At 51.2% G+C, this 21,722-nt stretch overlaps 8 protein-coding genes across 8 annotated transcripts; 4 read left to right on the top strand and 4 right to left on the bottom strand.

Moving 5' to 3' along the window:
• Window positions 1-1,335: 1,335 nt before the first annotated feature.
• AUEXF2481DRAFT_41978 (uncharacterized protein) lies at window positions 1,336-2,435 on the bottom strand. Its single transcript, XM_013486344.1, has 4 exons — window positions 2,398-2,435; window positions 2,239-2,327; window positions 1,492-2,183; window positions 1,336-1,436 (listed from the first exon to the last, which is right to left on the bottom strand). The coding sequence occupies exons 1-4, from the start codon at window positions 2,411-2,413 to the stop codon at window positions 1,421-1,423; spliced, it is 813 nt and encodes a 270-aa protein (XP_013341798.1). The 5' UTR covers window positions 2,414-2,435; the 3' UTR covers window positions 1,336-1,420.
• Window positions 2,436-2,936: 501 nt separating this feature from the next.
• AUEXF2481DRAFT_6791 (uncharacterized protein) lies at window positions 2,937-8,415 on the top strand (the record flags this gene model as incomplete). Its single annotated transcript, XM_013486256.1, has 5 exons — window positions 2,937-2,975; window positions 3,026-3,046; window positions 3,103-3,129; window positions 3,185-6,358; window positions 6,643-8,415. The coding sequence occupies 5 exons, from the start codon at window positions 2,937-2,939 to the stop codon at window positions 8,413-8,415; spliced, it is 5,034 nt and encodes a 1,677-aa protein (XP_013341710.1).
• A 424-nt stretch (window positions 8,416-8,839) lies between these two features.
• Window positions 8,840-10,507, top strand: AUEXF2481DRAFT_41976 (uncharacterized protein). The gene is made up of 2 exons (XM_013486343.1): window positions 8,840-9,882; window positions 9,934-10,507. Exons 1-2 carry the CDS (start codon window positions 9,103-9,105, stop codon window positions 10,282-10,284), a joined length of 1,131 nt encoding a protein of 376 aa, XP_013341797.1. The 5' UTR covers window positions 8,840-9,102; the 3' UTR covers window positions 10,285-10,507.
• Window positions 10,508-11,003: 496 nt separating this feature from the next.
• On the bottom strand, window positions 11,004-11,628 carry AUEXF2481DRAFT_333515 (uncharacterized protein). The gene has a single exon (XM_013486433.1). The coding sequence runs from the start codon at window positions 11,500-11,502 to the stop codon at window positions 11,122-11,124; it is 381 nt and encodes a 126-aa protein (XP_013341887.1). The 5' UTR covers window positions 11,503-11,628; the 3' UTR covers window positions 11,004-11,121.
• AUEXF2481DRAFT_41975 (uncharacterized protein) lies at window positions 11,491-13,344 on the bottom strand. Its single transcript, XM_013486342.1, has one exon. It carries the CDS (start codon window positions 13,054-13,056, stop codon window positions 11,755-11,757), a length of 1,302 nt encoding a protein of 433 aa, XP_013341796.1. The 5' UTR covers window positions 13,057-13,344; the 3' UTR covers window positions 11,491-11,754.
• A 1,621-nt stretch (window positions 13,345-14,965) lies between these two features.
• Window positions 14,966-15,246, top strand: AUEXF2481DRAFT_6788 (uncharacterized protein; the record flags this gene model as incomplete). Its single annotated transcript, XM_013486255.1, has 2 exons — window positions 14,966-15,153; window positions 15,210-15,246. 2 exons carry the CDS (start codon window positions 14,966-14,968, stop codon window positions 15,244-15,246), a joined length of 225 nt encoding a protein of 74 aa, XP_013341709.1.
• Window positions 15,247-15,519: 273 nt separating this feature from the next.
• Window positions 15,520-16,691, bottom strand: AUEXF2481DRAFT_41971 (uncharacterized protein). The gene is made up of 2 exons (XM_013486341.1): window positions 16,445-16,691; window positions 15,520-16,388 (listed from the first exon to the last, which is right to left on the bottom strand). The coding sequence occupies exons 1-2, from the start codon at window positions 16,551-16,553 to the stop codon at window positions 15,616-15,618; spliced, it is 882 nt and encodes a 293-aa protein (XP_013341795.1). The 5' UTR covers window positions 16,554-16,691; the 3' UTR covers window positions 15,520-15,615.
• A 210-nt stretch (window positions 16,692-16,901) lies between these two features.
• Window positions 16,902-21,328, top strand: AUEXF2481DRAFT_333511 (uncharacterized protein). Its single transcript, XM_013486432.1, has 8 exons — window positions 16,902-17,291; window positions 17,340-17,568; window positions 17,677-17,736; window positions 17,788-18,099; window positions 18,148-18,349; window positions 18,444-19,139; window positions 19,200-19,532; window positions 19,588-21,328. Exons 1-8 carry the CDS (start codon window positions 17,131-17,133, stop codon window positions 21,078-21,080), a joined length of 3,486 nt encoding a protein of 1,161 aa, XP_013341886.1. The 5' UTR covers window positions 16,902-17,130; the 3' UTR covers window positions 21,081-21,328.
• The last annotated feature ends 394 nt before the right edge of the window (window positions 21,329-21,722 follow it).

Below are 21,722 nucleotides of genomic sequence, written 5' to 3'. Positions count from 1 at the left end.
CCTTTGCAGACTTGTGCTTACTTCTCCTAACTTTCTTAGACTTAGGAATGGCCTGCACAGCAATTTCCAGCGGAGCAACTACCTCAGTGACCGAAGCAGCAGGCTCGGGACTCTCCATGTGCACATCCTCTTGCAAAGGTGTGGGCTGTGCCTTGCTATCAATCGTGGCTGGGACAGGCTCGCTCGAGAGGATTGGGTTGGCAGACTTCGAGGCCAATGGCACTTCTCCAGCTGCGACCTTGCTCAATAACATCTTTTGCTTCTCGCGTCGCTTCTGTCTCTTCTTCGAGCCTCCGACCTCCTCTGGCCCAGTCTTTGGCTTCTTGGATGCTTTTGGAGTTTCTTCCTCTCTCTTTCTCTTCTTCTCCTGCTTATCCTTTTGTGCCTTCTCTTTCTGCAACTTGGCTGTCTGCGCGGCGGATGCTTTAGGAGCCGGGGTGGGAGCAACGGGTGCGGTTTGAGCTAGAGGCGATGCGACCTTGACAGGTTGTTGTACGGGTTTGCCCTTCGGCTTTTGCTCCTTGGGCTCGACTTTCTTCTCTGCCTCGCGATATGGTCTTGAAGTAAGAGGAGTGGACGGGAGAGCTGGAGTGGTGGGAGGATTCAAGACCGGGACCTTCTTGACTTGGGCGCAAACATCCTTGAAGCTAAGGCCCTTGGCCTTCAGGTTCAGAGCCTCAAAGTACTTCTTTGTGATCTCGTCATCCAGAGCGTCAGGGTTCTGAGACGGCTTCTCGTTCAAACCAGCCACCTTGTCGAAGAAGGTAGCCTTCTGAGACGCGTCAAGGTCTTCGAGCACATCGTTGTATTCTTCCTGTTCCATATTTTGGAGAATCTCCTTTGTTTCCGAGCGGCTCGTGCCGGGCGTGACCTTCAATATGTGCAAGTATTGACTCGCAGCGGCATGATTGTCATGAATGATGCGTATGACTTTGGCCGCCGCTACAACGGGATCCTCTGGTCGCGAAGCCATGGCGAAAGTGATGTGGGAAATGTTGAATGCTGTAGAAGATATGCGCTCAAATCATGCTGCGTGTTTCGACCGAAAATGAGGTAGTTGGTCGAATGGTCAAAAAAATCTATGGATGAAATAAATCTGGTCGGGAGTTTCGCGTTTCACGCCGCCCCCACACTTGCCAAAGTTTGTCACACACACACAACTCAAGATAGACATGCACATTATATAGTTAGTCCTTTCATTTCCGCTGTCCTTCACAATGAGGGTATATGGTCTGGTTTGTCGGAAAATGCAATCTTTTGTCTAACACAACTCAAACGCCATGTTGCTAAACAAGAACATATTAAAGCATGCATTCAGTGCCTTACGCCTTGTGCAAATGCTTCTCGTACTCTCTATCCATTATCCACAAAGGAGATCCATTGCCGGGAAATCGAACTCGCTTCTCTTGTCGTTCATCATTTACATGAAGTCGCCGCTGTTTCAAGTCAGTGCCTTGTTCAAAGTCGGAAAAGGTATTCAGATAGACTTACTCATCGAGACCATCATCATCGTAGACAGTCGTGTCGGCATCGACGTTTCTACCACCTGCAAGACTGGTCTTGGTCTTGGCTGCCTTTGACTTCTTGCCTCCCTTGAGTGCTTCTTTCTCTTCTCTCATCTTCTCGTTGGAGAGGGTGGTCAATCCACTGGCAATCTTCTTGATCTGTTCGCTGGGAAGCTCCTTGACAATGTCCTTGGCGAACTCCTGCATGAACAGCGTGTACTGAGCCTTCTTGCTGTTTGCTACGAGAAGAGGAGAAAGGATCTCACGGAGCTTGGCAAACTGGTCCTTGGTAGTGGGATTGAACAAAGGCATGGCCGAGAGGTCGATGGCATTTCCGGGCTGCTTCTCGTCGGCAACGGTGATGGCCTTGGGGTTGCTGCGGGTGGCAGGAACACCGATACCCTCGAAGAGATCCTCGGCGTGCTTAAGGTCGGACTCCTTCTGTTCTCTGCGCAGTCTAGCCTTGCGCTCGGCTTCGTCCTCGTCATCCTCGCTGTCGAAGTCGGCGTCTTCCAGTCTCTTGCGCATGTTCTCTTGTCTTCTCTCCTCTATTCTCTGACTCTTGGACTTGTGGTTCTTCTTGGCCTCCTCTTCAGCCTTTGCCTTTGCCTCTGCGACCTTCTTTGCCTTTTCTCTCTCAACTTCCGAGTCTTCGGCGGCATCCCAGGAGTCGAGGACCTGCATGGGGTGTTAGTGATTGTTGGGCAGCAAGCGAGGCTGATGTCGCACTCACATCACCTTCCTCCTCCTCGTCGTCGAACTTGCTGCGACGGGCGATAATTTGAGGAGAGCCGGGAGCAGAGCCGCTAGACTCTTCGTCATCTGGGCAAGCAGTCAGTATCGTTGTACAAGAGTTGATCGGCACGCGCGCGAGATGAGAGCAATAGCATACCCCAAGCGCCTGCCATGATTGCGGGTTGTTAAAGGTAGTGGAGAGGCGACGGTAAGATAGGCTTCAGAAAGAGGCAGGACTTTGTCTCTGTTGCGACGCGAGAATGTGAAAGGTAAATATGAAAGTTGGTGGGATGACGGAGAGGAGGGGTGCCCAATTATTGTTCTCTCGAGAAAAAATATGTGCATTGTTATGACTGGCTTTATGCAAGCAGACGTGCACGAACGATGAGACGCCAAGGCCTGCGGCTCTGGGGAGATCGTAATACGTCGACAACAGCAGCGCCCAGCTTCATGTTGGAGGTCGTCGCAGCAATCAAGAAGCCAATCTCACATTAATTCCACTCCCGACTCTCCCGCTCTCACTCTCTCGCCGCAACTGCTTTCCCTTGCTTGACGTCTTTACGACTTTCTTTGCCTCTACCAGTGAAGCTTTCACCATCTTCAACTCGACGGGCCGTATAGCCCCAAAGGCCTCACGCTCCTACACAAGCTCCTGATCCCGCCAACGGATGAGGTAGCCGCCGGCACATCACCACCATGGCGCCTCTACCTATCAAGTTCACTGAGCTGCTACAGGTATCTCCTCTGCGTCTGTTCAATTGACCTCTGCTGACATTGTACGATAGCTCACATCGCTCAACATTGACGTTAGTCTATCCGCCGCCATCCTGCCCTCACCCATTCACTGACAGCATTCATCTAGCCCAAATCATTTGGTTTCAACTCTTGTGTAAGTCGTTCCCTTAGTGCTGTCATCACCTAGCAATCACTCACACACTGCACAGACATTAGAATCGGATCACTATGTCTGCGTCTGCGACTCTGCCTCGGGAGAGGTTGTTATTGTCAACCTCAAGAACAACAACAGTGTCGTCCGCCGCCCTATCAAGGCTGACAACGCCATCATGCACTGGAACAAGGACATCATCGCCCTACGTGCCCAGCAGCGCACTCTCCAAATCTTCGATCTCGGCGCAAAGGCAAAGCTCAAGTCGGCCACCATGAACGAGGACGTCGTCTTCTGGAAGTGGTACAGCGACAAGAGCTTGGGTCTGGTCACAGAGACTAGCGTCTACCACTGGGACATCTTCGACCCCAGCCAGGCTGCTCCCGTCAAGATGTTCGACCGCAATGCCAACTTGGGTTCCCAGATCATCAACTACAGAGTCAGCGATGACGAGAAGTGGATGGTTGTCGTCTCCATCTCGTCGCAACAAGGTCGCGTCGTCGGAAACATGCAGCTCTACTCGCGCGACCGTGGCATTAGTCAGGCCATCGAGGGTCACGCCGCTGCTTTCGGTACTATCCGCTTGGAGGGCGCTCCCGCAGACACAAAGGTCTTCACCTTCTGCAACCGTACCGCTGCAGGCGCAAAGCTTCACGTTGTCGAGATCGACCACCAGCAAAACAACCCCGTCTTCGCTAAGAAAGCCGTCGATGTCTACTTCCCGCAAGAAGCCGCCAACGACTTCCCTGTCTCGATGCAGGTTTCGGAGAAGTACAAGGTCATTTATTTGGTAACCAAGTACGGTTTCATCCACCTTTACGACCTGGAGACCGGCACTGTCATCTTCATGAACCGCATCTCGAGCGAGACTGTCTTCACCACATGTCCTGATGGCGAGTCTTCTGGTATTGTCGGTATTAACCGCAAGGGTCAAGTCCTGTCCGTCAGCCTTGACGAGAACACCGTTATTCCTTACCTTTTGCAGAGTCCCGAGAACGCCGAACTCGCCTACAAGCTAGCCTCCCGCGGCGGTCTCCCCGGTGCCGACCAGCTCTACCAGCAGCGTTTCGAACAGCTCTTGTCTTCCGGTCAATACGCCGACGCCGCAAAGACTGCTGCCAACTCTCCCAACGGTTTCCTTCGCACATCTCAAACCATCGAGCGCTTCAAGGCACTGCAGGCTCAACCTGGACAACTTTCTGTCATCCTTCAATATTTCGGTATGCTGCTTGACAAGGGCAAGCTCAACGAGCACGAAACTATCGAGTTGGCCAGACCCGTTCTGCAGCAGAACCGCAAGCACCTTCTTGAAAAATGGATGAGCGAGGGCAAGCTAGGATGCTCCGAGAGCCTTGGTGACATGGTCCGTCTGCATGACCTCAACCTGGCCATGCAGATCTACAAGGAAGCTGGATCCTCCCAAAAGGTTATCGCCGCGATGGCCGAGTCCGGCAACTTTGAGCAAATCATCCCATACTCCAAGGAGACCGGATACGCACCGGACTTCAACAATCTTCTTCAACACATCGTCAGAGTCAACCCTCAAAAGGGTGCAGAGTTTGCTACCGCTCTGGCCAAGGAGGATGCCAACCTCATCGACACTTCTCGCGTCCTCGACGTCTTCATGGCCCAGGGTATGATCCAAGAGGCTACAGCATTCGGCCTTGATGTACTGTCGGCAAACAGAGAAGAAGATGGTCCCCTGCAGACACGTCTGATTGAGTTGAACCTTATGAATGCTCCTCAAGTTGCGGACGCCATCCTCGGAAACGAGATGTTCACGCATTACGATCGTCCTCGCATTGCCACTCTCTGTGAGCAGGCTGGCTTGTACACAAGAGCTCTGGAACACTATGAGGATCCTGCTGCCATCAAGCGTGTCATTGTCCAGTCTGACAAGATTCCTGAGGAGTTCTTGATCAACTTCTTTGGCAAACTCACTCTTGAGCTGTCAATGGAGTGCTTGGATGAGATGTTGAAGGTCAACATTCGCCAGAATCTCGCCGCTGTCATAAACATCTCGAAGAAGTACTCTGACCTGTTTGGTCCCCACCGCATCATTGCTCTGCTCGAGAAGTACAGAACTGCCGAGGGTCTCTACTACTATCTCGGCGGTATCGTCAATTTGAGCGAGGATGAGGAGGTCACTTTCAAGTACATCGAAGCTGCTACCACGATGAACCAGATTCAAGAAGTCGAGCGTGTGTGCAGGGAGTCTAACTTTTATAACGCCGAGAAAGTTCGCAACTTCCTCAAGGAGGCCAAGCTGACTGAGCAACTTCCTCTGATCATTGTCTGCGACCGTTTCAACTTCGTCCACGACCTAGTTTTGTACCTTTACAAGAACCAGCACTTCAAGTCGATCGAGGTCTACGTTCAGCGTGTCAACCCTGGCAGAACTCCCGGGGTCATTGGTGGTCTACTTGATGTTGACTGTGATGAGAACATCATCAAGAACTTGTTGTCTTCGGTCGACTCAAGCGCCGTCCCTATCGATGAGCTCGTTAAGGAAGTGGAGAGCAGAAACCGCCTGAAGCTTCTGCTGCCTTTCCTAGAGGCTACCCTCCAGGCTGGCAACCAGCAGCAAGCCGTCTACAACGCCCTTGCCAAAATTTACATCGACAGCAACAACGATCCTGAGAAGTTCCTTAAGGAGAACGACATGTACGACACATTGAGCGTTGGTAAATACTGTGAGAAGCGCGACCCCAACCTCGCCTACATCGCCTACCGCAAGGGCCAGAACGACCTCGAACTTATCGCAATCACCAACGACAACGCTATGTTCAGAGCCCAGGCTCGTTACCTGCTCGAGCGTGAGGACCTGGAGATCTGGAACTACGTCCTTAGCTCGAACAACATTCATCGCCGTTCCCTCGTCGACCAGGTCATCGCTACCGCCGTCCCTGAGTCGCAAGACCCCGAGCGTGTTTCTATCGCCGTCAAGGCGTTCATCGACGCCGACATGCCTACTGAGCTGATCGAGCTCCTTGAGAAGATCATTCTCGAGCCATCTGCCTTCAGCGACAACGCTAACCTGCAGAACCTGCTTATGCTCACTGCTTGCAAGTCTGACCGCGCTCGTGTTGCCAACTACATCCAGAACCTCTCCGAGTACAGCCCCGAGGACATCGCCACTCAATGTATTGAGGTTGGTATGTACGAGGAGGCATTTGAGATCTACAAGAAGCACGGTAACCACACTGCTGCCACTGATGTTCTTGTTGACCATGTAAGTATTGAGACCCTGCCTATGCCCGCTCTTACTTTCTTCCTCCCCGCGCTCTAGAGCCGGCGAATCTAGCTGTCGCAATGCACAAACTATTTCGGAGATTGAGTGTGTACGATGAGAGTAGAGATTTGGTCCTCCTCTCAGTCGACACACTCATGATCTGAATCTGTTTCTGCATTCCGACAGCTTACTGAAGCCCTGATTGCGCTCCATGGAGATCAGCTTTGGGGCTTCCCTGCCATGTCGTTTCCATTCAAGATATTCTTGCTAACATCACTTCCTAGGTTGTCTCCATCGATCGTGCACAAGACTACGCAGACCAGGTCGATACCCCCGAGGTTTGGAGCAAGGTTGCCAAGGCTCAGCTTGACGGTCTTCGTGTCAGCGACTCGGTTGAGTCGTACATCCGCGCTCAGGATCCTTCCAACTACAACGAGGTCATTGAGATTGCTACTCACGCTGGCAAGGACGAGGAGCTCATCAAGTTCCTCCGTATGGCACGCAAGACTCTTCGCGAGGTTCCTATCGACACTGCTCTCGCCTTCTGCTTCGCTCGTACCAACCAGCACAACGAGTTGGAGGACTTCCTTCGCTCGTCCAACGTTGCCGATGTTGAGGCTTCCGGTGACAAGGCATACGAGGAGGGCTTCCACGAGGCTGCCAAGATCTTCTTCAGCAGTATCTCGAACTGGGCCAAGCTTGCCACCACTCTTGTTCATCTTGAGGACTACCAAGCTGCTGTCGAGTGTGCTCGCAAGGCCAACAGCGTCAAGGTCTGGAAGCAGGTCAACGAGGCCTGTGTTGCCAAGAAGGAGTTCCGTCTCGCTCAGATTTGCGGTCTCAACTTGATCGTTCACGCCGAAGAGCTCCAGGATCTCGTCAAGCAATACGAATACAACGGCTACTTCGATGAGCTCATCTCACTCTTGGAGGCTGGTCTTGGTCTCGAGCGCGCTCACATGGGTATGTTCACGGAGCTGGGTATTGCCCTCTCCAAGTACCACCCTGAGCGTGTTATGGAGCACCTCCGCATCTTCTGGGGCCGTATCAACATCCCCAAGATGATTCGTGCTTGCGAGGAGGCTCACTTGTGGCCCGAGCTTGTCTTCCTTTACGCTCATTACGATGAGTGGGACAATGCTGCTCTTGCTATGATGGAGCGTTCTGCCGATGCTTGGGAGCACCACTCTTTCAAGGACACCGTTGTCAAGGTTGCCAACTTGGAGATCTACTACAAGGCTCTCAACTTCTACCTCCAGGAGCAACCTTCTCTCCTCACCGACCTTCTCCAATCATTGACACCTCGCATTGACGTCAACCGCGTTGTGCGCATGTTCGAGAAGTCCGACAACATCCCTCTTATCAAGCCTTTCCTTCTCAACGTTCAGTCGCAGAACAAGCGTGCTGTTAACGATGCTATCAACGACTTGCTCATCGAGGAAGAGGACTACAAGACTCTTCGTGACTCTGTTGAGAACTACGACAACTACGAGGCCGTTGCTCTTGCCCAACGTCTTGAGAAGCACGACTTGGTCTTCTTCAGACAGATCGCTGCCAACATCTACCGCAAGACCAAGAGATGGGACAAATCAATTGCCCTTTCCAAGCAAGATAAGCTCTTCAAGGATGCTATTGAGACTGCCGCCATGTCCAACAAGGGCGAAGTTGTTGAGGAGCTTCTCCGCTACTTTGTCGACATTGGCAGCCGTGAGTGTTTCGTTGGTATGCTTTACGCTTGTTACGACCTCATTCCCCTTCACGTTGTCATGGAGCTCTCATGGCGTCACGGATTGACCGACTTCACAATGCCCTTTATGATCAACTACATGTCACAGCAAGCTATGGCCATTGATCAGCTCAAGAAGGACAACGAAGAGCGCAAGTCGAAGGAGACAAGCCAGAAGACCGAGGAGGACAACACACCCATTTTGGGAGGATCACGACTGATGCTGACTCAGGGCCCGGTTGCAAGCGCGCCGAGCCCGGCACCTTACGCCAACGGCGTGATGGCTCAGCCTACTGGATTCCAACCCACCGGATTCGGAGGCTTCAGATAATTGATTGAGGAGAGGTAATATAGAAGCGGGGAGTGTGACAACGGATGGGGTACATATGCAGGGCAGCGGCGTGCGTTGTAGCCCCAGCGCATTGTTGAGGATGTGGGGTGTGCTCGTAGACCTGCAGACTTGTGGGAGGACAGGAATCGCATTTGCAGCGACTGGACTCTTGCTACAGCAGACAAAAGGCAGTTATGGGAAGGCGTTGTTGCATGTACTCTTAGTTTTCTTCTGCGAATGAAATTCCTTTGGATTGTTTATACCTGATGAAGCAGTTGCCTAAGGCAGACTAAAAGTGATGTGGTGACGGTTGCGAGTACGGTCATAATACGCCGGGCACAGGCCATTGGGTGAGCTTTCACATGCCAATTCGGAGTCGGAGCGCGCACAAGCACAAGCTGAAGCAATCGCCAGCAGCAGCAGCATCATCATCGGCCCACTCTTGCGCATTTGATGCTTGCTTTCCCTCTCGCTCTTGTACTTGCATCTCGCTCCTTCCTTTATTGTTAACTGCCATTGACCGTGCCTTCTTCTTGTCACAGCTACGTTAGCACACGTCTGGCATAAATTCTTCGTCGAGAACAATACATACAGAAACAGCACGTGCGTCTGCAAGAAGCCGTCAATCACTTGACAAGCACACGAGACACTCATCCTTCGAATCCCCCTTGGATACCTCGAGACAACATGTCCGATCAATCACCTCCTCTCCTTCGACCCCGTCCTCGCCGTCCGTTCGAGCTCACCCCCATGTCATCGACTGCTGGGAACTCTCCAGATGGCCGCGACACTCCGGACCCCCAATCTCCCGGTGCCGACGAGTCAGGCCTCCCTCCATCTCGTACTCGCTCGTTCCTCAACCTGACGACATCTACTCTCTTCGGCATCTACTCTCCGGCAGGCTACGCACCCGACCGCGACGAGACGCCTTGGGGCACGGGCGCCCAGACGCCCATCGACAGCAAAGGCATGAACATGGCCGATATTGACGGCAATGTCGATGATGCCCTGATGATGAGAAGCAGAAAGAGAAGAGGCAGCATGCTTCAAGAGTCCACACGGCGTGTTCAAAGACCCAAGAAGAAGACATTCAAGAACTGGTTTCTGCCCATGGTGGGCAAGAATGTCGTCTTGGGTCTTGCTGGCATTGCATATGGACAACTGATTGCACGTTTGCATGATCGTCAGACTTTGGTACCTGTGCAAGTTGAAGGCATGCCTTCGGACTCGTGGGCGTATATTGCCTACTGGTGTTTTAGTGGTATTGCTTTGGGTCAGGCTTTGCCCAGGGTCGACTCTATCTGGATGAGCGATGGCAGTGGTGAGAATGAGGCCGAGAGAGAATACAGGACTTCTGGAAACTTGCGTAGTGCTCAAGACACGCGCAACCGTAGCCAAAGCTGGACTCCTGGCTGGAACGAGGTCGTGAGATTCATTGGTGCCGCTGTGGGCATTGTCTACGCCATTGTGAGTTATCATCCTTTATGCTTACATGCATGTTTACTAATCTGTATACAGCGCCGTCTTCCCTGGCAATCACCCCTTCAACTCAGTCTTACACTCGCTCTTGCGAACCCGGCCATCTGGTACTGCCTCGATCGTACAGGGCCCTGTTTCATTCTCGCTACCACCGTCGCCCTGACTGGTACTGGTCTTCTCCTTTCCATCAACCCTGAGCTGATACCTTCGCCTCATACCGCAAACATTGCATCCTTCTCAAAGCTTGCCAATGCCACGGCAGATGCAACGAAAGGACAAGACCTGGTACTCGGCACTTTCACAATGGAGAGTGTGGGCGTCGCTACTTGGATTGCCAGCGTCTTGTTCGTCAGCGCTGTCGCTTTCGGCAACATCGGTCGAAGATTGTAAGATGCGAGCGGTAACGGGCTCGCGGACGAGTGATATCGTCACAACGTCCCATAGGTCGATGGGTGTGTTTAAGCGCAACATATTGGTCTGCCTTTGCTCTTGAGCGAGCAGATGTTTTGCATGGAGAGGCGTTTACTTACGTGAGCATTCAGACCACTAGGATAGTTTTGAAAGAATGAATTTAGTCAAAGACTCCTCATCTTTTGAGAGATAGCATCATGTTTATACTCGGTCGTGAGTCGAGCTTGAGACTGTGTGTGTCTCGGGTTCCCAGATGAATATGATTTGAATGTTTTGACAAGAGCCGTGCTTTGTGAATGAAGCCTGTCCTCTGTCATGGATGGCATTGCTTACCCGACAAGAACAGCATCGACACCCAAAGTCGTTATATCGCATCGCACGCCTCGCAGAACTCCCCCCCCCATTTGCACATCATAACCTTCACATAACACACTACAACTCCTCTTCAGCAACCCGACACTCAAGTCCAAGTCCACCAATGAGAAGATATGTGTGTTTTTCCAAAAATGATTTCAGAGGGACGTCCGCAGACGTCAAACCCCCTTACTATTTTCTCTCAAAGTCAACCTGTTCAAGATGAAAGAGCAAAAAAAATCCACAGTCGATTTGTAAAAAAAAGAAAAAAGGCTTGAGGAATTTTTTTTCTTTTCAAAAAGATCTGTGGATTTCGCTAACAGGTTTGTCTGAGAATTTGCCGACTGCAAGACACAAGAGTCAGTAAAGAAGGCGAAGAAGGGAGGGAAGGAAAAGGGGGGGGGGGGGGGGGGGGGGGGGGGGGGGGGGGGGGGGGGGGGGGAAAGAGGAGGTGATGGGGACTTAGCTCTGGGAAAGAAAAGCGATCACGGGGGATCCAGGGATCCAGAAGCTGTTCAGAGTTAGTGTGTATGTGTCGCATGGAAGCAAGGAGAGGAAAGGACTTGGCTCTGGATGAAGAAAGTCCGAGACGTAGACACTGTGGGAATGATTTAGTGATTTGAGACTTGCAAAAGACAGGAGAAGGGAAGACTCGGCTGAGATGCAGATGCATGAGAAGGAAAAGGAAAGGAGAAAGAGAAACAGAGGAAACGTAGTAGAAATAGGAAGAGAGGAAGAAGTGCGATTATGTAAGGAAACATGCTCATTTTTGTTCTGCTGCCTGGAGATGAGGGAGTAAAGGATGGTATAAGAGTCATGGGTCGGGGAGTCGCGGGGAGACATGGTAGCAGTGCTTCCGATTGTTTCATAACTACCTTAGTGATGTATGGGAAGGAAGCAATAAGAGTGTTTCTCGAGACATGAAGTCGGTGAGAGAGAGGGCAGGCAAGGACATGGCTTGAGGCTGTCATTCTAATGTTCGGCCGGTGTTGCGGTACCCTATTGCGACTATATCGACTGCTTCCTGAAACATGGAGAAGATGATCCTATGAAGATGTGAGTTATGCTTCGTTATATGCCATTTACCAATGCGATCTATTCATCGCCAGCCAACCTCTGCAACCCTGTCCTACCAGCCAGCCTAGCACCAAGACCCCCACCTTCTCCCATATCAGCCTGGCTTCGTATCTGACCAACAAATTTGCCTTTCTCGCTTCGCTTTCGGTCGTCTTCTTCTTTCTGCTTGCGGTCGCGTTCCTCCAACTCTGCAAGACGCTTCTTACGATCTGTTTCTAGCTCTGTGGCGTTGGACTGCATGGCTGCCAGTTTGGCTAAACGCTCTGCTTCACGGTCTGGGGACGCTGGACGTTCGCGCCTTGTGGGGTCGTCATCTCTGGGTCTAGGACCGCGGTTGTTGTCATTCCTTGAGGATCTGTGGCCACGATCGCTGTATGGTTCGTAATTTGGCGATGCGCGACGTCTAGGCGAGGATGATCTGCGTTCTGTCTTTCGTACGGGAGAGCGAGAGACGCTATTGCGTCGATAGGAGTCGCGTTTGTAAGATGAACGGCGGTCGTCTCTTCTATCATCACGACGGTCGTCCCTTTTACCGTCGCGTCGGTCAGACCTTCTATCGTCGTGCCTGTCGTCTCTTCTCCTACGCTCTGTTGATCGTGATCGGGAGGAACGTCTATCATCCCTTCTGTCATCTCTTCTCCTGCGTTCGGGCGACCGTGATCGGGAGTATGAAGGCGAGCGACGACGATCCGACCGATGTTTGTGGGATGAACGTCTCTCGTCGTCGCTGTAATGGCTGTCGTGACGTCTACGCTTGCTGCGGTGTTCATCGTCTCTGTGTCGGTGTTTGCGATGGCTACGCTTTGTGTCGTCTTCGTCCTTGCCGACAGCCTTGAGTAGAGCTCGGCGTTTTGTTGGATCGCTCATCATGGCTTCCAGAGCAGCTTGTTCTTGTTGTTTGATGGCCAGCATAGGGTCGTTGCGCACCTTGGTCGCTGTGTCCTTCTGCTTATTTGCGATCTCCAGGGCCGAGGGACCAATAGCGGCAGCCTTTTGCATGGCCTCTGTAGCATCCCTCTTGACAAGTCCATCCAGTCTTCTCTTTCCGAGCAAGTACCCCTCCATCTCTTCCGTTGTTCCCTTTTGTCCATCGGCGGGACCACCATACATCCAGTCCACTCTGTCGACGCGTTTCCTGCCGCCAGCGGCCTCTTGCATCTGTTGTAGTTCTTGGATCTGACGTTCTTCGGCGCGCTCCTTGAGCACTTGATCGATCTTCTTGCGCTCATCCAGTGCCTTCTTTTCTTCCTCCCAGACGCGCTTCTGGTTGGACATGAGCACGGGATGCCATGACTTCTTCAAGTTCAAATCGCCACCCATTTTGATGTTGTGGGCGCACTCGCGCTGTTACTGTTTAGTCGGAGAAGGTCGTTTCGTGGGGGTTGGATGAGCGACAGTCAGTGGTTGGCGTAAATTCCAAAATGTTGTTGCGCGGTAAAGACGATGGAAGCGGAAAGGGTCGCCCGAAAGCCGCGATGCAAGACAGTCACACCGAGTTAAGCGCCAAGACACTGTATACAACCGACCCTCGCGACTTCTCTCGACATAATTTATTGGCTCTTCACGATCCGTCACGATTGTATCTGTAACGATGCACGGCACTTATATGGAGAAGTGTGTGGATTCAATCAACATCCACAGCTGACCCCGGGCGCATGAATCTTACTGCGCAGTTTTGCAGCCCGGGCACTTCTCGGTACAGACTGAGAGCAGCTCAAAGGTAACAAATCTCTCGATGGAGAGTCTTTGAACGTGATGTCCTTTGAGTACGTTGCGTACACGAGACTTCGCGAGTCTGCTGCTCGAAAGGTTTCGTACCTGACTATAAAGAACGAAACCCGTAGGACAGTACGCAACCCGAGACCATGCGCTGATACAGCGTTCCGACATCTCCACATGCAGGCCGCAGACCTTGCCCTGTAGCTGATATGATTTGGGTGGTGATATCTACTCAACAGACCTAGTCTGAGCCTCAGCGATAGCGTCAAGCAAAGGCACAACCAGGCCATTCTTCATCTCTGCGGTATGGTGATCTTTGCAAGACAACCTTTCGAATCCGAGGTCGCGGTTCGATCTCGAAGGATGAAGGGGAGACTGAAAGCCTTCCACAGCCAGCGATGACATCCTGCTCGCGCGAATTCGTGGCAGAAGTCGTCACAAGCAAATGTCTCAGCCATGGATAAAGACTTTGTCAATCAAAAGACTGTGGTTATCTCTGACAAACAGCACGTCTTCGATTCCAATCCTCAGTCGAGTCATCCTCCACATCACGAAAGACTTCTTTCACGGCACAGCCGGACAATCACCAAAGTGCTCAAAGCTCGTCATGGAAGAGCCACTTTTACCGGCCGAGAAAGTCGTCAGATCCTCACACCTCGAACAAATGTCCCTTGCATCGGGGCAGGGAGCGCTCTCCGACAAGGATTGTCACTCGACGACAACTTCACGAGGGGACCAGACCATCACCCAACCTTGTCATCGCTCATCTTTAACGCTTTCAAGATGCATGTGCCTCGTTTGACTCGTTTCACGAAGATTTGACATGCGCATATCTTTTTTCGTATCAAAGCACATGCGGATCGTAGGGGCCGGAAGATAAGCTCAGCCCACATCAAGCTCCAAGCGATCTCATCGTGGTGGTCTTGCAGATTCCAACTGATGCCACGACCAATGACAGCTGTAGAATCAGAATCAGATTCAGGGACCAGACCGATGACATCAACAAGCCTTGTTCCCCCGCACTCGATCGTGACGCAGAAGTCTAGCGGCTAGCCTTATCGTGGGGTAACTCGAGCATCCACTTTGGTGGTGGCTTGCAAAAGGCCAGCCCTTTTTGTGAGGAGCAGCAAAAGTCAACGGCCTGGAAGTGATGGCTATTGGGTTGTGCCAAATTGAGTTCAACACCATGACGACGAATTATTTGTCGATGGCTTGACCGGCGCTACGATCCTCAGGAAGAATCACGAGAGCACCACCACCCAGTGGAGTGGTCGTGCAAACAAAGGAAAGGCCTGACGACGATTGTGGACAAAATCTCCGACTCCGATGACATGACAGAGCTCAAAGGTAAGCCCTCCAGAGGTAGCACGAAAGGTATTTAAGACTGTTGCACCCCACCCCATCAGATCTTGGTTCTATCCATCAAGCATATCTTCTCATCAAACCATCTTTCCACACTATAAACATCTCCACTACCAATCAACCACCTTCAAACCAAACAACAAGCATCATGTCTTCTCCCACTGGCACTGCCCCCAAGTCCTCCTTCGACGGTGAGCGTCGTCGCTCCTCCGGCGGTCTCTTCAACAACCTTCTGTCTCAGAAGCGCAGCCCCGACAACGCTGCCTACTCTGCCCGTCGCGCAAGTATCGAGGAGCAGGGCCCCGGAAAGGGCATGCTTGGCAAGATGTGGGACTCGTAAGCATCATCACCAACATCTTCTATAATACTATGACACTAACACCTTCCAACAGAGCCGTCAGAGGTGTCGGTCCCGAGGCCAAGAAGTAAACCAAACACTTCAACAATTTCATGATACCCTTTGCATATTTTGCGACAAGCACTGAGCGATCAAGAACGATGTACGAACGGACGAGGATGAAAGGCTTATCTTCACACCAATTTTCAATCTTTTAGGATTGCTGGCTTGGATATTCGGGTTTAGCTACCGATACTGAGGGAGTTGGGTGCCGGTATTGTCTCATTGCATGTACTACATAACGATCTCATGACCACCATTCAACAATTTCACAATTTCACAATTTCAATAATTAAAGTTTCAACGCAATGCTTTCGTTGTGGCGTGAGTATTGGTTCATGCGTGATAATATGCTTACTCGTAACCAGTCACACGCATCGATTCTTCCAACCTGCCTTCGGTTAGTCTCCATAAGTCGAACGATCCTCCCCTAGAATTGCCCAAAAATCTTCCACAATCTCTCTTTGCCCTCCTGGAGCTCCCCGAACAGCAAGGTATCTCCTGCCGTCAAGCTTGGGTATCCAGTTGCCTGGATGACCGTCCACCATCATGCCTCCGGATTCTTCCAAGATACACCAAGCGGCAGCTACATCCCAAATCCAAGAACCACACTCCCAGAACATGTCTTGTTGGCCCGCGGCCACGCGGCATATGGTTATAGCGGCAGAGCCGGTACAACGCAGGGAGTTGACCATATGGCCACCAGTGGCTTGTGTCGACGCCAATTTCGTAAATACCTTCAAGTTCAAGTCAAAATTAGGTCCCTCACGATCACTTCCCCATTCAATGCCTATGCACGCCGTCTGCATACTCAAACGCTCGGAGTTCGACTTCAAAGGTAGTCTGGATCGCTCGCCATCGAATCCCTTCTGGTAAAAAGCTCCGCTTCCAGTTACGGCTGTCCACAGTTCGTTGTGAAAGGGGTTATACACCACACCAATGGTAGATCGTCTCTTGATCACCAAACCGATAGATATGCAGACATCCGGAAGTCCATGGACATAGTTGGACGTACCGTCCACAGGATCAACCACGAAAGTTGGCGTATCATCAAGTGAGGTACCATGCTTCCATGACTCCTCGCCGATGAGGTTGAAAGAAGGATATTTGGATCTGAGCACGCCGAAGACGGTTCTCTCCACTACTCTGTCGATTTCAGTGACCAAGTCTGCACCTGCAGGTTTCGGTCAGTGCTGTTATGAATTGCTTTGTTAGCCCGACAGTTCTCACTGCTTTTCTTGCTTTCTACGCCTGAGGCGGACGGCACTGATGAACTTATGATCCAGCCGCCCTGACGTGCCACAGCCACAAGATCTTCGAGGATCGCATCCAAGTCCATGTCGTTGTTTTGTAGTCCGCGGAAGTCGTCTCAGGATATTTGTCCAGTCAACAAGGACACAGCTGTTCGAAAAAACCGTAGTCAATTGGGGACTGTTGAGGTCAGCGAAATAGAAAGATTCGCGGAAGAACCCCCCCGCTTTTGTGATGCATACTCTCACTTGCATGCAGACCGGCAATGGGGTGAGATGCTTATCAGCGCTAATTTCGAACCACCAGACTTCTGGCCTCTCGTGTATCGCGAACAAACCTGTCTAGCGACCTAGGCTCGACCCATACGTCTGAAAGCACCCAACGGCTATCAGGTGCAACATAAGTGAAGTTTGCCCCGGACCAAAAACACGTCTGGTCGATAGACCATAACAAAGGCAAAACATCCTGCACTCTAAGAAGACAACGCCGCTTGTCAAGCCACTGTGGGAAGGAGTCACACGTTTCTGTACATTCATGCATGCGACGCTCCAATCGCGGAAGCGTGTGTAATCATGCTGGTGTTGTTGAGCTCTCGATAAGTAGTGTCTTCCGCTCGCTCGGTTCGGTGTCATCCTTTGCCGTTTCGTCAGATACAGGCATTCTTTATGAGCAGCATGTTTCGCAATCTGAGACGTAGATCCAGACAGGCCTCACAAGATGAATACATAAAGCCGTCCTCATCAACACCTAAAGCCGAACCACCTGTCGAAGATTCACAGTCGTATGGCATCTTGGAGTGGGTTCCAAATGACAGAGCAACAGTGGAGTACGGCGAAAATTCAACCGCTCGCCCCGAGAGACTAATTGGATATAGTATTGTATTCGTTCATGGGCTGAATGGTCACCGCGAGCGGACCTGGACTGCGCCAAACGGGATTGTGTGGCCGAAAGACCTCCTCCCAGTGTCATGTCCAGCTGCCCGGATCTTGACTTTTGGTTATGATTCCCGGACTCATGCCGCCAGGGACCTTTCCAAGCAGACTTTCCACGGTCATGCTACAACGTTGCTACAAAGACTCAGTCTACTGCGTCGACGTACCAAGGTATTTGGAGTTCTATCCCAGTCGCTTTGGAAAGAACACTGCACAAGACTCTGCGGAAATCCTCGCCGCTTCTTGTTCACATTGGACTGACGGTTGACTGCCTCACAGACTACGCGTAGACCGATCATCTTCATCGCTCACAGCCTCGGGGGTCTTGTCGTAAAAAGCGTGAGCCTACACCGACTTTGACAGACTTGGTATTTGCTGATCACTCATTAGGCCCTGATCCATGCAAATCAGGCAACAGGTACCAACTTGGAGCACCACCGATCGATCAAACTCAGCACATACGGAATCCTCTTCTTTGGGACGCCCCATCAAGGTGGTAACGGTGTAGCACTTGGAAAAGTCTTAGCCACTATTGCGAGTGCCTTCATTTTTACCAATCCAGAGATCCTGGATCACCTCGAGAAGGGATCTGAGTGGCTTGAACAACAGTTGGACTATTACAAATTCATCGCAGCCGACTTTGATACAAAGTTCTTTTACGAAACAATCCCTACAAGACTCCCTATGGGGAAGACGATGCTGGTTAGTGTGTTTGATCAAAGCGAACGACCACAGCTAAAGCATGAATAGATTGTCGACAAGAATTCTGCGATTGTTCCTGGAGCCAGCAATGTAGAATCAGTTGAAGTGTCCAAGAACCATTCCGACATGGTCAAGATTCACAACAATCAGGAGGAAGAATACAAGAATATTGAGGATTACCTCTTCCTCATGTCCGAAGAAGCATCATTGAAGGTGGAACGCAACTGGGAGGCCGAGAAAATTTCCACGGGTCAGTAGCAAATCAGCCGTCCAGATGGCGATTCGAGCTTTTCAATCATCCAAATCCAATTGTTCGCGTCATGTGTTGACTTATTCGGGAATAGCTACTGCCGGTATCTCAATCATTCAGGACGATTTTCATCTGTCTTTGAGCTTAGGCTATAGGCGAAATCAAATGTTCACTGGCCGGGATGATCACCTACGGACTCTTCATGAACTCCTTTCAGGGCACCAGACAAACTCTACAGTAGTAGTGGTGGGAATAGGTGGACTAGGAAAAACTCAAGTGGTGCGAGAGTATGCGTACCGCTTCAGCCACGAGTATACTTCAATTGTGTGGTTCGACTGCCACAGTCTTGAGACGGTGCAGACTAGTTTTCTCCAATTAGCCCAGCGTTTAGTGCGCCACTACGCTAATCATAACAGCTCGGTTGTACCACCTTACTCCCAACTTGCTCAACATCTGAGCATGGCGGGTGCCATCGACACGAATGGACATGTCAAGCACCCTGTGGACAACAAGAGTCTGGTTGTCGATGCTGTGCACAAGTGGTTTGGGCAAAAGGGAAATGCAGGATGGCTCGTCGTGTTCGACAACTACGACGACGTCAATTCTGAGCAATTTAGTGATGGGAGATTATTCCCCGAGACCTCTGAGAATGGCAAAATCTTGGTGACGACGAGGAGACGAGAATGTGCCCGCTTTGGCCGGTTGCTTGAGATGGACACGATGAGTGAGGAAGAGAGTCTAGAGCTTCTGGAGAAGAGTTGTAGGGCAGGATGCAAGTCAGCAGATTTTGGTAATGCCTTAGTTTACTTGAAGGAACTGACAGGCCCCTTCCGCTAACGCTACTTTATAGATACTGCCGAGGCTTTGGACATAGTCAAGACGCTAGGGCATCTGCCCTTGGCTATAGATCAGGCTGGTGCATACATCTTGACTATGGGAGTTCCGCTCTCGAGTTATCTGCCTCTCTTACGTGGACCATTAATACGACAAACCCTCAGTCGTAAGCCTTCAGTTGGATGGCAATACTCGGAATCTGTCTTTACCACATGGGAGATATCGTTCCAGAGGCTTGAGAAAACGCAGCCAAGGGCTGCAGAGCTCTTGCTATTGTGTGCATATCTCTCCAACGAAGACATTGAGATAGAGCTATTGCGCCGTGGCTTGGAAGCTATCGATCCCAAAGGCGAGTCATCTCTTCTTAACTATGTCTCATATATCCTGGCTAATAGTCTACATAGCTGCCTATGTGTTGCAGGAGAGCATCGGAGAGCTTTCTTCCTTCTCGCTGATCAAGTTGAAGGTGACTGGAGCGGCGTTCTCAATCCATCCTCTTGTTCACGCGTGGGCCCGAGAGCGACTGGACAGTCAAACTCGAAGCGACCTCGTAGGAAGGGCTTCGAGCGTTGTTTCGCGTGCTGTCACTCCATCCGAGATATGGACCACAGGAGTCCGAACATCGCAGGACTGGATCCTCGAACGTTCCATCGTTGCTCATGTCGAAAACCTGTCGCGATGGCTAAATGAAATCTGCAAAGATGACCAGACTTACTTTAAGCATTCTCAACAATGGATGACAATGGCCAACGTCCACTTTTATCAGGGTCGTTATGATCGCGCGAGTCACATTTACAGCCGTATAATCGCCGCTCGAGATTTACAGTTTGAGCCGAGCGACGCAGATACGTTGATGGCTGTACAAGCTTGGGCAACGATCAAACGCTTCCAGGGAGACTGGACCAATTGCGAAGCTCTCTACAACCGCGCGCTGTCTCACAGAACACAGCAAGATCCCAATCATCTTGACACACTGGCCACGGTACAGAGTCTAGCGATATTGTATCGACATCAAGGCCGACTTGAGGAATCTGTAAAACTGTATGAATGGGCGCTGCACGGCAAAGATGGTTGTGGTTACGGTATGGAAGAGCAGCAAGGTCCAACACATCCAAATACGATTCATACTGTATTTGGTCTAGCCATAGTTCTGCAGAAACAAGGAAAACACCACCAAGCTCTGGGACTATACGAAAGAGTCCTCGGGAAACGGACAATCGATTTGGGCGATCTCCATCCCGATACTTTGACCGTCAAACACAACACGGCTACGGTCTTGTGCTGTCTGGGTGAGTTAGCGCACTCTCAGCGCTTGTTTGAGGATGTCCTTCCTCATCGAGAACGGACCTTAGGCCCTGACCATCCAGACACCTTGCGCACTATAGATAGTATGGCAACTTTGTTCCACGAGCAAGGAAACTTTGAACTCGCGGAGAAACACTACATGCTTGCGCTCGAGGGCCGGAGGCAGAAACTCGGCCCAGCACACCCAGACACGCTGGAGTCTTTGCACAACCTTGCCACGAACAATCGAGTGCAAGGAAGACTCAAGGTAGCGAAGTCGATGTATCTAGAAGCCCTGCAGGGAAGACAGGAGCAAAAGAAGTTTGACCCCGAGAACCTGGAGGTCCTACGAACGGTCGAAGGCCTGGGCCTTGTAGCTGAAGCGCAGCGTGAGCATCGCGAAGCTCTTGAACTGTTATCCCGAGCTCTGGATGGCTACACTAAGGCATTGGCACAACACAGTACCGAGGTTACACGGACGACCGACAGTATCGGTAGAGTCTTAGAAAAGGAGGGGCGGAAAGAGGAAGCCAGATCGTATTACCGTCGACTCTCGTCCACAGAGTCCACAGAGTCCACAGAGTCCAGGACAATCCGTGAAGTCTCTATGTAAGCTTCATATAATGCTGGGTGGAATTTGGTCCAATGCACTTAGTAAGGAGGCTCAGCAGTTGAACGCATAGGAGGGCAAGAAAAGATCAGGGCAACGCTTTTCTCGTTCTAGACCCGACTTCCTTAGCGTTCATTCCATTCGTACTTAGCAAACGGTTGGAGGAGAATCGCAGGAATTCTGATCTAGACTGTGGTATAATTAACAACTGACCTGAAAGAGATTTCAAACATCGAAAAGCTGTATATCTCCGCTCACCTCTATCAGTGTACAAAATTTGGTGACAGCTGCTCAAAGAGGTTCGTCGCAAAGAGCAAAAAAAAAGTTCCCTCCAGCGATGCAAAAGAGCTGCCCGAACTCTTACCTAGTAGCGTCAATGTACGAGAGGAATATTCTATGGCACATCCACGCTTCTACTAGGCGTTTAATTTCCTCTTGCCGTCTGTTGAACGGGCTCGAGGTATGTAGGCATGAGTCAGTCTCCGATGTCAGGCCTGATTGGTCGAGGACGCGCTGAGGTAAGGTTCTGCTTCGCGATGCAGTGTCTGAGGAGAGGGGTAACCTGAGTACACATTTTGGTGACTTCTGGGACACTGGAAATTGATGTCGATGCTTGCAGCGCTGTCAACAAGGACTTAAGCATTG

This window comes from Aureobasidium subglaciale (genome assembly GCF_000721755.1).
Source record: "Aureobasidium subglaciale EXF-2481 unplaced genomic scaffold scaffold_17, whole genome shotgun sequence".
NCBI lineage: Eukaryota > Fungi > Ascomycota > Dothideomycetes > Dothideales > Saccotheciaceae > Aureobasidium > Aureobasidium subglaciale.
The sequence above is the reverse complement of the archived record's forward strand: the minus strand, read 5'-3'. Positions and strand labels throughout refer to the sequence as shown.

What these genes read in the sequence shown, in the direction of transcription:
- AUEXF2481DRAFT_41978 (XM_013486344.1), bottom strand. An exon ending in ACGAGGAGGAGGAAGGTGAT is followed by an intron (nt 2,184 to 2,238) that starts GTGAGTGCGACA and finishes CACCCCATGCAG; the next exon opens with GTCCTCGACTCCTGGGATGC.
- AUEXF2481DRAFT_41976 (XM_013486343.1), top strand. Translation starts at nt 9,103, where the DNA reads ATGTCCGATCAATCACCTCCTCTCCTTCGACCCCGTCCTCGCCGTCCG. An exon ending in TGGGCATTGTCTACGCCATT is followed by an intron (nt 9,883 to 9,933) that starts GTGAGTTATCAT and finishes ATCTGTATACAG; the next exon opens with CGCCGTCTTCCCTGGCAATC.
- AUEXF2481DRAFT_333515 (XM_013486433.1), bottom strand. Translation starts at nt 11,502, where the DNA reads ATGTCTCCCCGCGACTCCCCGACCCATGACTCTTATACCATCCTTTAC.
- AUEXF2481DRAFT_41975 (XM_013486342.1), bottom strand. Translation starts at nt 13,056, where the DNA reads ATGGGTGGCGATTTGAACTTGAAGAAGTCATGGCATCCCGTGCTCATG.
- AUEXF2481DRAFT_41971 (XM_013486341.1), bottom strand. Translation starts at nt 16,553, where the DNA reads ATGGACTTGGATGCGATCCTCGAAGATCTTGTGGCTGTGGCACGTCAG. An exon ending in CGTAGAAAGCAAGAAAAGCA is followed by an intron (nt 16,389 to 16,444) that starts GTGAGAACTGTC and finishes CGAAACCTGCAG; the next exon opens with GTGCAGACTTGGTCACTGAA.
- AUEXF2481DRAFT_333511 (XM_013486432.1), top strand. Translation starts at nt 17,131, where the DNA reads ATGAGCAGCATGTTTCGCAATCTGAGACGTAGATCCAGACAGGCCTCA. An exon ending in GGGGTCTTGTCGTAAAAAGC is followed by an intron (nt 17,737 to 17,787) that starts GTGAGCCTACAC and finishes ATCACTCATTAG; the next exon opens with GCCCTGATCCATGCAAATCA. An exon ending in GGAAGCTATCGATCCCAAAG is followed by an intron (nt 19,533 to 19,587) that starts GCGAGTCATCTC and finishes TAGTCTACATAG; the next exon opens with CTGCCTATGTGTTGCAGGAG.